The 17,995-nt window shown below is 33.4% G+C and overlaps 1 protein-coding gene across 9 annotated transcripts in view; it reads left to right on the forward strand.

The window, feature by feature from the left end:
• The window catches only part of LOC128990621 (calcium-activated potassium channel slowpoke-like), a 145,416-nt gene that overhangs the window by 54,670 nt on the left and 72,751 nt on the right, over window positions 1-17,995 (forward strand). For all 9 annotated transcript variants that reach the window (XM_054413164.1, XM_054413121.1, XM_054413129.1 and 6 more), the window contains exons 2-6: window positions 4,394-4,455; window positions 7,323-7,419; window positions 8,290-8,401; window positions 10,391-10,542; window positions 12,096-12,263. In XM_054413164.1, the coding sequence (XP_054269139.1) occupies window positions 4,394-4,455; window positions 7,323-7,419; window positions 8,290-8,401; window positions 10,391-10,542; window positions 12,096-12,263 (591 nt within the window). The remainder of the gene's footprint in view (window positions 1-4,393; window positions 4,456-7,322; window positions 7,420-8,289; window positions 8,402-10,390; window positions 10,543-12,095; window positions 12,264-17,995) is intronic.

Consider the following 17,995-nt stretch of genomic DNA (forward strand, 5'->3'; position numbering starts at 1 on the left):
GAAGAAGACAGCCCCTCAAAATGTTCACTTGGTTAGTTTTAGGATTGAAGGATTGAAAAAAGAACTTGTAGGGAGGGGACAGAACGGTGTAGAGACGGAAGGAAATAACTCCTTCAGGAAAGAATCGTTCTCTCGAGAAACCCAAGATAAGTTGTTGTCTGGGGAACTCTCGTATATTTCTATTTGCTCGGCCTTACTATATTTGTGAGTACAGTATGTTGAATGTTTTCCAAAACACCCACACTATCTAACCCTTTTTATTTTGATTGAGAAGGTATTTTCAATTATACATATCGTACGATTCACTAATCCAGTAAACATGATAATATACATATAGGTATGTAGCAATTTTGCATAATCAGATTCCAACTTTTAAATGTGTGTGTATTCTTTTAACCATGTGGTGTTGGTGTTGTCCAACTCATTGGGACGAAGTTTACCTAATATGACGAGCTATGAGCTAAAATAATTCAGTTTAATGGGTTTTGGTTTGATAAAAACTATGCATTGGCTCTTGGATAGTGGAGACTGAAGTTATGCATCCAAAAAAAAACCATAGATAAAAAATATTTAACCTTTCGCCACTCAACAGTTCGCTAAGGCTTATAATTTTGAATAGGTGAGCTTAAATACAGTTTACATAATAAGTTTACATACACCCAAAATTGCATGTACATGATGTGATGTATGACGGCCCGATGAACATTGACTTCCAGAAACCTCTCCTTAGGTATGTTGCTTTCGTTTGCCACCACAAACAGCTGATCGGCACTCGGCAGTGTTCTTCTCCTTCTATCAGCAAGTTTGGTCCTGTCTCCTGTCGTCTTGTCTTTGTGTTTGTTTACGTTTACATCTCTTCGTTTTGTTTAACCTATTATTGTTGTTTATGTGAATAAAGATTTGAGAGTTGACAATGCATCTATACAAAAAATAGGTAAATTCAAGTGTTTCCAACTCGAGTAGGTAAAGGCTTAAGAATAGTGCATAGAAGTTCAATATTTAGTTAGTAGGTTAAATAATGTTTCTTAGGGTCTTTCTTAAAATATGAATGCAGATAATTTGAAGAGGTTATAGTAGTATGTTTTCTGTGCCTAGATGTGTAGTAAACGTATAGAAAATATAATTTATTTTTGGATACCGGTACAAAAGCTCTATACATAGTCAAGGTACTATGATCAAGAAAACTTAAATCAAGCTTTGTGTGATGTTGATGTTGACAATGCAATATTGGGTATTTATGCCTAACTTATGTACGAGTTCCTTGTCAAACTTTAAACTGTTTAACCAAGTATTCCTTTTTCTGGTCCCTAATGTCTAATTACGCTATAAGTTTAAAAAACCATCTTACGACAATTCATTCAGAAGAATCGCGTCTGCGTTACCCTACAAATTTCCTAACTTGTCTCCTCAGTACTTGCATAGACATGTGAGGGCCAGAAAAATTCTTCATCAAATTAAGTAACTTAGCCTATAACTTCATTTGTATTTGAAAATTCTAGATTAGTTAGGTCTTAGGCCTAATTTACAAGGCATTAGCCTAAATACCGGTAACCAAACTTTAGACGTTACTACATCCTATTTACTTGTGATTGGAGATTTGATGGGTTGACAGGATTCTTATTTCAACTCTGCAATATTGATTATCTATTGAATGGTTTATTTTCAGTAAGTTAATTTTTACTACCGATGAACATGGGAAATTAAAAGTATCTTAGCCTACAGAGTACCTTCTAATAAGTTAGTATCAACCATAAATAAATAAATAAATATCTTCACTTAAACAACCTATGATTAATAAATAAAGTCAGCAACAAAATCTTCAAGGGACAGCAATTATTGACTGCAGTCCGCAGTTTACTTACTTGAATACTTGAATACTTGAAGTCTGTGTCTTTGACCGATGATATCGGTATGACTGCGTCATATTTACTTAATACTAAGAAAACTATTTACACTGTGGCAATGGCTAAAAAGTGGCTCGTTGCCTAGCTCTTCAAGGCTGTAAAGAGGCCTATTTTCCAGCCTGTCACGTAGGGCCGTCTTAAAATCGTCTAGGTCCAGGTCGCGTACATGCACCGGCAAGGAATTAAAAAATCTTATCGCAGACCGAGGATAGCTCTTCAGTGAGCGGGCTAGGCGGCATCTCGGCAAATCAATGTCACAAGCTTGACGGGTATGGTGACTATGAATATTGTCTCTCACAACAAAATGGTGGATATTAACCTTCAGCAGGATCAAGACATTGAGGACATACTGGCTATAAACAGTCAACACACCCAGCTCCAGGAAGATGGGACGACAGTGCGCTTTGTAGCCAGAAGATGTTATTATCCTCATCGCCTTTTTCTGTAGCAGAAGTAATTCCTGTGTCCATGGAGAATGACCCCACAGAACCAGGCCATACGTGAGGTGACTGTGAAACAGCGCATGATACACCGCTAGCAAATACGGTCTGGTAATGGTGGTCCTAAGCTTCCTTAAAAGGTGGAGAACTCTTGAGAGCTTTACACATACCTTTTCAATATGGTGGTGCCAACTTAGCTTTGAATCCATCCAGAACCCAAGCAGCTTCACGCTGTTTTCCTCAAGACCGATCTTCAAGGAACATAAAAGGATCTGAGTCTTCTCCTCGTTGATCTTAAGCTTGTTGGCTATAAACCAGTCCTTGGCCAGCCTCAGGGTGTTGTTTGCCTCCTCCAGCAGCGGGTCGATGTTCTTCCCCTTTGTGACCAAGGTGGTATCATCTGCATAGGAGGGCATGGCTGGTTGTAGCAAGGTCATTGATCATTATTGTGAAAAGAAGAGGGCCCAGGACCGATCCCTGCGGAACTCCATGGGGAAGAGAGCCTATAGTAGAAGAAGCACCCATAATTGTTACTATTTGTTTGCGGTTGCCAAGGTAGTCCGCAAGAGAGCGGAAACTGCGCCACCGATACCATATTTTCTCAGCTTGGCCAGAAGGATGTCATGTGACACAACATCGAAAGCCTTGCTGAGGTCACAAAGGCTGAGGTGGACCGATTCATTTTCCTCAAAGGCCTGGGATATGGTGTCGACCAGGCTCAGGAGTGCGGAGGTGGTAGATCGACCACTACGAAAGCCATGCTATGAGTCCACCAGTAGGCCATTATTTTCAAAGTATGAGAGGAGTTGTCTCTTCATCACAGTCTCCATCACCTTAGAAAAGATAGGGAGGATAGAAATGGGGCGAAAATTTTCCATCAGTGTAGGGTTCCCTTTCTTGAAGATGGGCACAGTACGGGCCTTCTTTAGAGAGTCCGGAAAAGATCCATGAGCCAGGCACAAGTTGACCAGGTGCGTGAGAGGAACGGCCACGAGATCTGCAACAGCCCTGAGAACATGTGTAGAAAGGCCATAGACATCTTGGCTCTTGGAGTCTTTGAAATTCTTAATCATTTGGGATATCTCTCTTACACTCACCCTATTCCAGCAGGTAAATGAATGGACGGAGGAGTAGTCCGGCACAGAATCCAGAGGATCCGTCTGCAACACAGGTAGATCAGAGATGATGTTTCCAGCCACACTTGTAAAATATTCATTTAACTCATCAGGGGATGCTTGGATTTTAGGCCCGGGACCTGGCGCTCTTTCTTTATTGATAATGTCCCACGCAGCTTTACATGGGTTAGGGGCACTAAGGATGGATTCTGCATTAAAGGATTTCTTGGCCACATTGACTCTAACCCTATAGTTCCTCTTGATCTCCAAATAAAGAGAATAGAGCTGCCCTTTCCTACACATATCACTGGAGCCCTTATACAGGTCATGAACAAAAGCCATGTAATTTCTCATCCTCCTCAGTTCAGGGGTGTACCAACAATAGGCTGATTTGTTATGCCTTGAACCAGAGCCAACGGAACAGACTTTACTCTTGGGGTTATATAATTTGGCTGGAAAAACATGATCAAATTCGTCAAAAAATATACTAGAGAAAAGCTCAAAAGCAAGTTTAGGCTCGGTCAATGTGTACAGGGTACTCCATACTTAGTTTGGGACTGATCATGTGTAATTTCTCATCCAAATTTTTTATACACCTAACTAAAAAGTGGAGCGTATTTAAAGCCACTGGAACAAAATTAATTTTACTACGGTAATGTGACTTAACCTTACTTCATGATAGAAGTGTGTATAATTTATCATAATGTTTCAGCCTGCATGAATTCCTCTTAAAAGCACCTATCTTTTAGAGTTTTCATTCTCACTACAAGCAAACCAAATTCAATCAGAAATGGTAGAATTATCTTAGCAGTATTTATTTTTTATTTTCTTCTAACTCTCTTGGTTCTCCAAGATTAGGCCTACATGTGAAATATAATTAGCCTACTAAATATTGCAATTTCCAATCTGTTCTAAATGTTCTTTGTATTTTCAGGTAGTCCTGGTGTTTATACTGAGTATTGCTTCGCTCATCATTTACTTCATTGACGCTTCTAGGTAAGTAAATGTAATGTTATCTATCTATCTATATATTAATAGGCAAGCATGTTTCTTTAAAACCTTTTTTCTCAGCTCGTGTGCATCGTAGGGAAAATCTACGCATACCGTTGGAAAGCTATTTTCCTGTAGGTGTGCAGAATCCCTTTATAAATTTAAATAGGCTCAAAGATAAGCACAAAAAATAAGTTTAAAAGTTGTAAAAAATTAACATGGATCTTATGCGTTGCTATGCTGGTTACGAAATAACAACGAAATATAAACAGAAAATCAAAACAAATGGAGGAAACTCCAATCACATGTTTTATTTACAGTGTGGGGTGAAAATAGTTAAGTGAGTACATTACATATTTTTGGTCGAGTTTCGACCACTGGACGACCTCTCGTACTTATTTAATACGCAAGCAGGATTTTTGTGACAATTACTCCTCCGAAACTACTGAACCGATTTACATGTTCTTGGTGTCATTGGAAAGGGCGTAACGTGAAGTTGTGCAGGAAACTTTCTGTTTAAGAAAATAATTAGAGGGTGAGACCCTGGGGCTCTTTAAAGTTTCGTATTTCTCCATAAGATTAACATGGGAAACAAATATTGTTACGAAACTCCAGCTGTTGTCAGAAATTAAAAGTGAGAAGAAGAACATATGTTAATTGTAAACACAGTCAATAAGTTTGCTAATTTAACAGTTAGTTTACCACAAACATTTACTTACTTGGTTGAAATGAAGTAGTTACTATTTGAATTAGGGTTGGCGTAAATACTACAATGGAAAAATAGAGAGAGCCTGGATAAATTGATATACCACAAAGAAAACTGAATTAACACTGTGCTGCATTTCTTAGTAATCATTGAAAGAGCCGATTTGCAAACTATGGAAACATAAAATAGTCATAGAACACCGCCAAAGAGAAGAAATAGAAATCATTTGTTTTTTTAATATTTATTCGTTATTGTGGACAACCTAATGCGGCTATGAGTTAGGCTATTTGTAGAAAACACAAAAAATAAGCTTTTGAAAAATTATAAGATATTTACAAGAAATGTTGATTATATCGATCTGTTATGTACTTGAGTATTTCCATAATCTTTGAGTCTAATAATTTAAAATCATCAGAAATTATGACTGTTATTCCTTTTAAAGTAACTCCTGTAATACTTAGAAATTGCTCGAATTCGAGCAACAGGGACACTAGTACTATATATTATACATTTTAGGTGGATTCTAAAGGTTTTTTCAACATAAACAATATTGTAATTATCTCTGTAGGCTATTGGAAACAATTTATGAAGATAAACTATTTTGCATTTAACATTATTACTCTTTACCTACTAATAACCAACAAAGAGTGCATAGTACCTTGCTCACTTTAAGTCATGTAGATTGCATGATTCTAAATTTTTAAAGGATTGTAAATTTTCTTCATTTTTTTGGCTTTATTAAAGTACCACGTGGTATAGGCTACTTATTAATTCAGTAAACCTTCTTTTATCAGAAGCCAAACCTTGCTTAACATAATTGACAGCAGTTTTTAAAGATTTCATGCAGCTAAATTAAGAATTAATTGTAAACCAAGAATTACAATTATTAGTGCAATTCTTAACTACAAAGTTAGTTTGCACAGTTTAGGTACTATTCAAATTTGTTCTGTTAAAGATATTTGTCTATATAATATACAAGGACTACATTGCTTCGGGGGAACGGCTCTAAGCCCCGATTAGTTAGGATGAATTTAACAATTAGTTGTATTTATGTAAACAGCAAATCCATCATTCAGCCAATTCCATTTACTGTACTAGACCTTTTACTAGTTACAAGTTTAAAATTCCTTTATTTGTTATGAACCATTTGTTGAATACTAATCAATAAAGGAAAACATTTGTATGCTTGGACTGCATTCAAGGAAACAGAACAATATCAATTTTAATAATACAATTCAACAAACAAGTCAAAGTTTTCTAAATGTGGTTAATGAATTAGCTCCAAAAGATTTTGGAGACGAAAAAAGATTTTAAAACAGACAAAAAATGTATTGCTATTAAATACCAGTGTATATGAATCTTATTCAGCATAATAAACCCTTTAAAATGAAATGAGCAATTTAAGGTATGAATCTACACCAACTTTTATATTTTTGGTACTGAAGCATAGATGGAATCGTATTCAATTATGTAATTGATACAGTTTTGATCTAGGTAGTCTATTTCAAATAATAAAACATCCATTGTAGTTCCACATTATAAGTAATGTATAAAGGGAATATTCAATTGTACACGTCTAGGGAAAAGTCCATCACTGCTTCCGCCGCCCTCTTTGTACTACAACGCTCATGGTGGAGGAAGATCCTGTGTCCTGTGCGATAGGAACTTTCACACAGTGCTCGCCTCTCGTACTCAACCTTGCTCGTCACAAGTATATTTCTGGCACAACATACTACAGTAGACACCCTCTTATCCGGACATCGGTTTAACCGGACTACACCTGGCAGAAATGACATCTCTTTAACAGGGTAATTTTTATCAGTACATTGGTTTAATCCAACTAGATTGGCAGGAAGTGGGCAGTACTGAAACGACTGTTCTCATGGGAAAGTTTTGAGACCATAGATCACGTGTCTAAATACAATGCTCTTCTAATTTAAGTAGAATTTCACAGTAAACAGTCAATTTTAACGAGTTTTTGGGGACCTCGATTTAACTGGAAAACCCGTTATCCGGACTGGCCTCAGTCCCGAGGAGTCTGGATAAGAGGGAGTCTACTGTAGAGTTGAAAATGCATGATTGTCCCCAAGTTTCCTCTGTACCTTACTTCTCTGTAATAGTTTGTTATGTAGTTTACAAATTCAAATGAAAAATTTTCTTGTTACAGCGAAGAAGTAGAAAAATGTCAGAGCTGGAGCAACAATGTTACTCAACAAATCGATTTAGCCTTCAATATATTTTTTATGGTGTACTTTTTTATACGAGTGAGTATAGTTTGGATTTTAAAATATTTTTAATTATTCTTTAATTCAACCAAGAGAACAGTTAACATATTTTGCGTAGTGGATTGAAAGTGACATTTAAAGTCAATGCTAAAATATACATTTTTGATTTTCCTTTTACTGTCAAGAAGTTTTGTGCATTGCTATTTTTTGCTGCAGTGTCTAAAATGTCTATGTTACATTTTAAAGTCGTTGATAAGTCTAGACTGAGTGTGCTCTCTGGTCTGCTAATTGACTGGAGCGAACAAATTACTATACAAATAATATTTTTTCTAAAAAGAATTTGAATTTTAAAATAGACTATAAACATAAAATCTAAATACAACTTTTAATGATCAATAAAATTCTTCATCATACAAGTACATAAAGTCCATTTACTCTTTTTGTTTATGCTTGTAACTCTCCTTATTAACAATAGCTCAATTAGAAAGCCCTCGATAGTTCTTGTTTCTTCCTCTTGACATGCTATATAGCTTAATGTAATCCTAAGGGAAATTTTGATTTTCCCAGGTGCACCACAGCCTGATACATAGTTCATCTTTGTTTGAAATGTACTGAAATTGCATAGGTAAGATTTAGTGGGGATTGTATACGTGACCAAACTCCATTAAATTTAAAGGAAGCAGTTACTTATAAAGAATAGGTAACAGCTCTTTGTACAAAGTGTGTCCAATGCATTTTTCAAATTGCACTGAAATGCAAATAATGAAATCCTCAAGGCAATTTTCAACATCATGGTAACAAATTTAAGTAAATTTTACGATATAAAATATTATAGGCCTACAAACTACTGTAGGTATTTAATTACCAAATATGACTGGACTAACACATACCAATTACTGTTTGTTTCAGTTTATAGCTGCAAGTGATAAACTATGGTTTATGCTCGAGATGTATTCATTTGTTGATTATTTTACGATACCACCGTCATTCGTTTCGATATATTTAGATCGCACATGGATAGGTGAGTAAATAAGTACAGTATCTATAGTAGAACTTTAGTAGGTTTACTGATGTTTTTACTGTGGCAAGTCTATAGCGAACTCATGCACTGTGTGGTTTACGAGTAGGGAAAAATTACATGTTTGATTTTTGACGTTATAGTGTGGTTTAGTTGTTTGTGGAAGAAGTTTACGACACCTACCAGAGTCGCATTAATTCTCAAATATTTGGCCAATCCTGTTAGGGGAAAAGGGTTTCTGTATTTAAATTTAAAACAAAGCTATGTGTTCTAAATACCCCCCCCCCTCCAAAGAGAAAAAAGAAAAAACTCAATCTTACTTGAAATTTTGATGGAAAAAATCCTGTGAATCGTAAGTGAATTTTGTATGAACTGGGTAATTTAGAATAGAAGCATATGACCCAGCGTCCATTCCTTAACAGCGTTCTGTTGGCTCTCTTTTGAGGTTATTGTTTAGTAAGAAGAATCACAGAAGAGGATCACAGGAAATTATCCCGAAGTTCCAAGATTGGGAGAGTCAATCACGGTGTTTTCAAGATTCCTGGAGCAATATTTGAGCATTTACAATCAGAACAATGTAGCCTAGTTTTTTTATTAAACATGTCAATCAAATTTTTCTCCAGTTCTGGTTTTAATCCAATCATTTTGGCCACCTGAACAGTGCCCAGTCAATTAGTAGGAATTAGCAGGACTCTTGATGTCATTCGCCAGAATTGTATACCTTTAACTTAATCATTTGCTTGAGTTGTATAGAAAAAAGGAGAGGTGATAGCAAACCCCCTTTCTGTCCTTTTCTCTGCATTTAGACTATTAGTACTAGATAAGGTCCTTTTGGTAACTGTGCTATTGTTCTGCTACCATCCAGAAATGTAACATGCTAAAATACCATAAACTTATTAATTGTGACCTTGATGTTGGTCAGAAAGGAAATTTTTAAATGTGATATTGAACAGTAAACACTTCATCTTATGACCCAGCTGCTCGACAAAGCAACCATATAGTCTTTTGCACAATTGCAGCAAATGTATTAATTAAAGCAATGACCAAATTAGACAGAACTTAAGGTTTATAAACATATGCTATACTGGTGCATATTGAAGCATATTAATAGCATATTGAAGAGGATTTGATAAGTTTTCTTTTGTGAAGCGGTTTTGCTATTTGTAATCTTATAATAAATGTTCAATTTAGGAGAGATATACACAGCCATTATCACTCGCTATAGATGTAATATAAATTTTCCTCAGGTTAGACTTGCTAAGACTGATAAAAGATTATTAATTTTAAGCAGTAAATTGTATAAAAAGTTACTAATTGCCATAAGGTTACTTAATACTTAGTGATAAGATTTTTAAGATTAAAATAAATAACTTTCTTTGTAGTCAGCCATTTAATCCAATAGAAGATCAAGAACGTTGACTCCACTGGATTTTAATTAATGCTGTGAATAATTTGACAATGCATAAAAAAACTTATTATCATTTATTCTCATTCTTATATTTATCTTACTGATTTATTTTTTCGCCCAATGTAACATTTCAAAAGTAACAACCCAAAAGTAAAAAAAATTCAAGTTAGACATTTTATAAAACTTTATTTATTTCATCAGAACCTTATTTTTTATCAGAAGCAGAGTTTAGAATAATCTCAATGAGAAAATAAATAGGGCTTAAGTAAAATAAAATAAATGTTTATTATCACCAGAAATTAAAAATTTTTGAAAAGGTACAAACAAGAATAAGGCTTTGTCATAGTTCGGGTAATCTTTATTTAAATTTAAATAGCTCTTGTTACATGAACTTGTGTGATAAATCGTGGATAGGTGGACAACAATTATTAAGTTGTTTTTGAAAACAATTATAAAGTTTCTTTCAGCTATAAAATCAACTAAACTAATAGGTGTAGTTCAATCACTATAACTGGTTCTAGTATGTTTGTGTTTTAGATATTACTTGTGAATGTTTCAACTGATAGGCCTTTTAATTTTTTCAGGTTTGAGGTTCCTGCGAGCCCTGAGGCTTATGACAGTCCCGGATATTCTGCAGTATCTCAATATTCTCAAGACCTCATCATCCATACGACTGGCGCAACTCGTCTCCATCTTCATCTCAGTATGGTTGACGGCTGCCGGCATCATCCATCTGGTACGGTTAAACATACAAATCTATCAGTTTAAAAAATCTTTGTTTTGTGAGCCACCAACAGATTGTGCTGAGCTGATATAAATTACTGATTTCTGTTGAAAATACAAACTTTTTTACCAAGTCAAACTGATGAAAAGACTTATTGTGAGCTATAGCAGCTGTTATGACCCATAAGCTTTGTCAGCAACAAACAAATAAGGTAGAAAATATAATTTTATACACTAGCGCATTCTGTGACTGGCTTATTCAACAATGTTCTTTTAAGTAATTGTTGACAGGTGATCCATATAGATGAGATGTCTACTTCAGTATACAATAGTCAATACTAAAACTACCTTCATATTCTCCTCTGTTATGGTTATTCCCTGATCTGGGCTTTTCCATATTCTATCCTTCCACACTCCACAGTTACCATTCCTCTTCATCTGCTATCTCACTCCTAACCACTTCACATCCATCCACCTTCTTCTTCTTCTAAACGTTCTTCTCAATTTCCTTCCCTCTATTACCACAAAGTTAAGGGTTGATTCAGTCTGCTCAATTTTACTAGACATTTTTCCTTATGTTTACTCACTATATTAGTTTTGCTTTTACTCTTAAGCTCTTCAACTACTTCCTTTCTGGACTCTTCTCATTTCTCATGCTATGGCACATGAGTCCAAGGTCTTAAGGATTTTTGGTGACACCTTAATGGAGAGGGATCCACCCTGGTACAAGAAATACAACAACTTGACACTAGTACTGTATAATAGTAGTAAACTTGACAAGTAATATGTAGTCCTGCATATCATCAGACAAAAATAAAGGTGAGTGTAGCTCACATATCTACCAATGAAAAATACCTCAATTCAAAGTATGTAATTTAAAAAGAGAGCTACCTTCACTTGGTTCTACAGTAGACTCTCGCTCATCTGGACTAATGTGGCGGACGTCCGGTCTAGATTACGAAAAATCCTATCGAGAGTCAAGAAAATACAGTACTGTATATAGCCGTTTTTTCAATTTTGTTCCAGGTCCACAGTATTGATAGTCAGGCAAATGCAGTTCCACCGGTAATAATCTTTACCGCCGTGTTATCCGAGTTTTTGATTATCCGAGGTAGTCTTGGATAATCGGACTTCTACTGTACTGTGCCGCTAAAAAATCACGATTCCCGATCCGAACTAGCAGGAGTCCGAACAAGGCCGATACACACGAGCGAGAGTCTACTGTACTATACAGAGCAGGGGAGCGAGCTTGTCTAGAGGTAGAGCGTGGGGCCTCGGTGCCCAAGATCCCAGGTTTAAATCCAGTTAACCATTAATGAATTTTTCCAGGCGATAATGCCACAACCATCTAGGCCTAGCGTAATGTGTAATGTGTAGTATTGTGTCAAACGGTTGGAGCCTACGTCCTAGGATGTGAAGGTGGAACAAAAACTTTTGTTGCCAGGGGACTGTTTTTCTCTACTTCTATTTTACTTGTTTAAACTTTTATTCCGTCTTGTAACACCGTTACGAACTTTATTATCTCTATTTTAGTCTCTAGAGACATAACCACTAGTTTTGTTCCAGCTGGAGAACTCCGGAGACCCAATGGAGTTCAACAACCCCCAGCAGTTGTCCTACTGGACGTGTGTGTACTTCCTCATCGTCACCATGTCCACCGTCGGCTACGGTGACGTCTACTGTCAAACTGTCCTCGGACGAACTTTTCTTGTTTTCTTTTTACTCGTCGGTTTGGTGAGTACTTTTCTATTTTCTTTTTTCAATTAGCTTTCTCTACATAAAAAGATTTGTTAGGTTTCAGGGGTTATTGAATATGAGAACCAATTTTGGTATGTCTGGCGCTAATTTGAATTTTGATAACTCTGACATTCATTGCAAAACTTCCTTTAATATTGGTTACTCGTGAATGAATGATAACGCCTAGATTGGTTTTAAAATTGTTAAATTACACAATCCAGTTCATAAACTTGTTGAGAGTTGCTGTCAATTTTGATAATTATTCCTCAAAAGTCCCCAACTTTTGCCCATTTGTGGGGATTTCATTTTTAAACATCCTTTGAATTTAACCTTTTCTGACTCTTATTTTACAAGAAAAATCTATTAATGAGAAAATAAATCACAAATCTCTTACCACCTAAAATTTCAAAATCAATTAATTTGACAAAATTATATTTACCTGTCCTTTATACTGTTTGAAAAACATATAACTTAATAAAATAAAACAAAAATTAAAATTGGTTCACACAAAAAATTTGGTTTATCCAAAAGTACTGGAAAGACAGGCAGCACAGTTTTGTTATTTTTTATGTTAACACTTAAGGTAAGTATTTTTTTATGGTCAAGGATAGGCCTATACGTTTACATATTTTAAAATTAAACTCAATATTATATCAATTCAAAGCAAAAAAGTACGGTAACTAAAAAGTTAAAGTAAAAAAAAAATATTTTGCTTAGCTTGCCACTTAAATGATTATTTTTGATACCGTAATAGATTATGATTTACAGATATTATCTTTTTGCCTCCTTTAATGTGAGAAGGTTTTAAGCTTTATAAGTTCAATTATGGAAGATTATTTTTATTAGTAAGACAATCAGCTAAAAGTATATCTTAGAGATATGTAATCCTGGTACTACAAAATATGAGCATGACTAATTATTTCAATTTCAGATACCATTACTTTCAACACATTTTTTCAAGTTCATAGTTTCTCATTTTATAGCTTGGTTGCAAAATAATTGGCATTACTGGTCCATTTAATTAAATATTACCCTTTTACAGCACAAATAAAATATTTCAAATTCTAGTACAATTGTTTATAATATTCAAAGAAACATATTAGTAATACATACATGCTAAAACTGTATAGGTTTACTTCATCAAAAATTAACAGGTTAATAACTCTTTAAATATTTGTTACATTTTAAGTTGATTTATTTCTCGGAAATTTTTTAATGATCAAATTCTTACAGTGCTTTCACTGTTCTGTTCAGGAATCGACAGGAAAAGCTTAAAACCTTATTGCATGTTAATAGCTTAAGTTTAAAAAATGTTGGCATAAACAATCATCAGATTAAGATGACAAATTAAATGATACTTGTTTGGTTTTAATGAATCAAACAGTTTGGGCATACACATTTCATTAGCATTCATACTGTAGTATTTTGAGATTTAGGCCAAGGTAGATAAAATAATAAAGTCAATAAATTGAAGATTTACAGTATGCCAAACTTACATACAAAAAGTAGTTTCAGAAATAATGTTTTATTAGTTGGAATAAGAGATTAAAGAGATAATTTTAATATTTTTGACTTTTTTCAGAGTGTACTGAATTTTTATTGTATTTATAATCTTAACCCATATCCTTTTTCCCACTCAATGTATTTTGAATCCTTATTCCTCCTTTCCTAAAAAAAAATAAATTAATACAATACGATATAACTTAAATTTAAAATACTAGAACATTCCATACAAAACCATCATGTTTGCCTCGTTTACAGACAACTAGAAAAAAACACTGAATAAACCTTTTGAAAACTTAAAACCATATGGGATCGTTTAGGGTTAAATTGTGCAGGAAATAGTTTTTAACAAATCTGTGTGTGCCTTTATTTAACCCAGCGTAGATTAATCAATATGCTTTTACATGGTGACATAGTCTATGGTTTGTGAGTGCATGTTTAGACAGGAAGCAGCTGATTTTTAGTGCTTTTAATTGTTGTTCGCCTCTTGTCGGGTGCTATTTGTCGTGGTGATCACAGTAACGAAACTCAATCATCCATTTACATCAAGTTAAAAACACAATCATATTGTAGTCTAAAACTCAACAGTTGATCTGTTTTCATTTCTAAAATAAAAGTAACGTTGACATTTCACCGTGCCATTTGGATTGACCATTTCACATATTTAAGATTGAGGGACTTGTGGAAAGTTATTTAGGTATGAAAGTTTTGTAATTTATACCCTAGTCTGTAAGAATCCCATATCAAAATACACAAATGAAGTAATAAATAACATTGTTGGTTAACACTCTTAGTTAACTTATTGAGGGTTAAAACATAAAATCTATTTTGTATACCATCGAAACATTTGACTTTGCTACAAATTTATTTTAACTAAATTAAATATTTTTTTATGACAATAACCGATGTTAACTGACCTCGAACCAAATTTTATTCAACATTACCATTGTTTTTATTGCAAAAATGTTAACAGGCTTAAATACAACTACACAAAATTTACACTGAATTTAGAAGTATTGCGTGACAGAATTTGGTTTACACTAAGAATTTAGAATGTCTGAGCAATTTATTCTAAACATGCTACCTACTTAAATGGTACTAAAATTAACGTTTGAGCACCAGTTACAAGAGTAGTATTTAAAATGTTTGCCATCAAATCTGTCCAATGAACTAACCAAACTTTATTGTTTATTAACTAGTGTTCCTTTACAAATTCACAAGCTTGAAAAAGTAAGGAAATTTATATGATGGTACTCCTTGTCATATGTCTAGAAACACTAATATATTGTTCATATTGACTAAGTAATTATTTGTTTGTTAATTCTCTAAATACCACAAAATTAGTCTAATATCAGTCCTGTAGTTTATGTTGACTGTGTAACTATTCATGATATGGAATTTCTTTAGAAACCACAAAGTCAGACTTATAGGCCTATTTGTCTTGCATCTGCCTTGAAGTTCTGTACTAATAACTGCTTAGTTCATTTTATGGAGTTTCTATACAAAACTATAATATTGGATATTGATCTTATATCTGCCCTGCAGTTCTTATTAACTATTTAGTTAGTTTTCTAGAATTTCTCTTCAGAACTATAATATTGATTTTATGTCTGTACTGCAGTTCCTATTAACTTTTTAGATCGTTGTCTGGAGGTTCTCTACAAAACTAATATTAATCTTCTGTCTGTTCTGCAGTTCCTATTAACTATTTAGTTCATTTTTTAGAATTTATCTTAAAAACCATAATAACGATCTTATATCTGTCCTGCACTTCCAATTACTTTTTAGTTTGTTGTCAGGATGTTCTTTCCAAACTATAATGTAGATTTTCCATCTGTTTCGCATTTCATATTAAATTTTAGTTCGTTGTCTGGACGATTTCTTAATTAGTAGTGACAAGTGCTTATTTTGGTCTTCTTAATTATTGCCATGTCCTAATTTTGTCTTGTGACTATTAAAAAGTGTGTCAACTGTTTATGGCTTTCTAAAGTTTACTATTGTTTGTTAAAAATAGTCTTAATGCAGCTAGTTTTTCATAAAAACATATTATTTCCGGCTTTATACTTTGCAGAATAAAAAGTTAAATTTATAAATATTTGTGTTTTAAATGTTAGGCTACAAAATTGCACCGGTATGAGTTAGCATACATACATAGTATACATATGTGTGATTGAGGTTATTAAACATTTCCTTTGCCCCCAAATATTCCAGGGGTTTCACAACAGTTAAAAAAATAGTTTTAGTGTTAGAAGAGATCACTGTGGCATTGCTTTTATTCTATCTTCTGCAGTTTCTGTCTTTTAACCATGAAAAAATACTAATTATGAGAACTATGCTGTTCTGCTCTTGTCCTGTTTAAGTTGGTTCCAGTGTCATTAAATGTTTTGTATTATTTATATATGACAACTTTGAAGGGTAATCATCCATCATCCTTTAGTTAACTAGCTTGGCAATTTTGGGTTTATGTAAAAATCCTTAATACATTAGTAATTAAATTAAAAATATCCACCACTACTTGATACTTTTTTTTCTTTATTCTGCACGTCAAGTAATAGGTAAAAATGCTCAAAGTTGATGTAGGCGAAATTAAATTTAAGAGTTGAATATATTTAATTTTGATTTGTTACTGAAGTATTGTGATATTGTATTGTTTTTAGCTATGTGTTTGCTTTTTTATAAAAAAACAAAACCAAATCATAGTATTCAGTACAGATTAAGTTTTACATCAAATTTCATTATAAGCTAACTTTTTCTGTGTATATCTAATTAGTCAAGTAGCTTTTAATTGATTGCTGAAATTATTAGTTCATATTTGAAAAATTCTATTTTAATTTTACCAGTCGCTGGTCAAGATTTTACAAGAGTTAAAATCAAATAAATTCACAGAATTAAATTATTTTTTAACCAAAATTCTAATTTTTTAGTAGTATAACAAATTAGCAGTGTTGAGATCCTGGCATTTGGAAACATTTGTTAGTATAGGTTTTTAAGTATTCAGACTAAACACTACACAAAAGTATACATTTTGTATTAAAACAATATCAGCTTAGAAATTAATAAAAAAATAATCTAAACACAAAAGTTAAGGAATTGTTTAAAAATGCTAACATGCTTAAACAGTATTAAGTTAATTTTGTCGCAGTTTATTTTTTATCGGTCAATTTAATCAATTTTGTTATGTATATAGGCCCTCGATATTTTTTATCTGCTAGGTAAGGTTTTGATGGATAGTTTATTAAAACCATAATACAATTGCTTCTAAATCTGGTTATGAAATTTCCATAACATATCACAACCCCTTTTTTGTTTAAGCTACATAGAAACTTTCTTCTATATCTGTGATTCAAGTTAACTAACATAGGTAGAATAACAAACTGGATTACTGGATGACAAGTAACTAAAGTCTGGAATAAAATTATGTTCCAAGGCCGTAGTGAAAAGGCCACAGGAAAGGGCGAGTAATAAAAAATAGGGCAAAAATAGGAAACCAATTTTTTAAGCAAACAATCACATTTTTTGAAAAAAATAAAAATAAAATTTGTTTTGTCGGGAACACAACGGTAAACCAAACAAAGTTTTGTTGAAACCACTTTAAACTCGTTAAAACAAAACAATAAATATATTTTTTTTAATTCTGAGTGTTCTATAATTATTCCCAGTGTTTATAATTACACAGGCAAACTGCAAGTTCTTTTTCCGCTCCTAAAATGTTTATGATGTACTTAAATTTCTGTTAAAAAAAGGGTTGTTATGTTACAAAATGTTATTTTTTGTTAGGCAAGTTAAATAGAGAAAACAAATTGTTGTTGGATTTTACTGCTGGTTTTTAGTACAGTTACTAAACCATTTGTTATTTTTGTAAAAAAAAAAACATTAAAAATTGAATGTACATTTTAAAAACCTTCTGAATTAAACTTATTAAAATAGAGGTCTATGAGGAAAAGTATAAATTTTCTAAATGATATGGTGTATATCAAACATATTAGCTTGAAACCGCCTTTTGGTCCTAGCTACGGCTTTGAAACAATAAAACTAGCTGAGTTTATTTTTTAAGCTTGCTCTGAAAAATATAACAGCTGTTGTTTTTACTTAATTCCTAACTTACTTGTCTCTGGCTATAATTCTTGTGTTTTACGATTGTTCAGCTCATGTTTTAACAATGTGACTATAACAATGACTAAAATGACACAAGCTCAAAACTACAAAAACTCTTTATATCACACAAG

The sequence above is a fragment of the Macrosteles quadrilineatus genome, unplaced genomic scaffold (genome assembly GCF_028750875.1).
Source record: "Macrosteles quadrilineatus isolate MER2022 unplaced genomic scaffold, UCM_ALF_1.0 Scaffold_1__1_contigs__length_201487025, whole genome shotgun sequence".
Classification (NCBI taxonomy): domain Eukaryota; kingdom Metazoa; phylum Arthropoda; class Insecta; order Hemiptera; family Cicadellidae; genus Macrosteles; species Macrosteles quadrilineatus.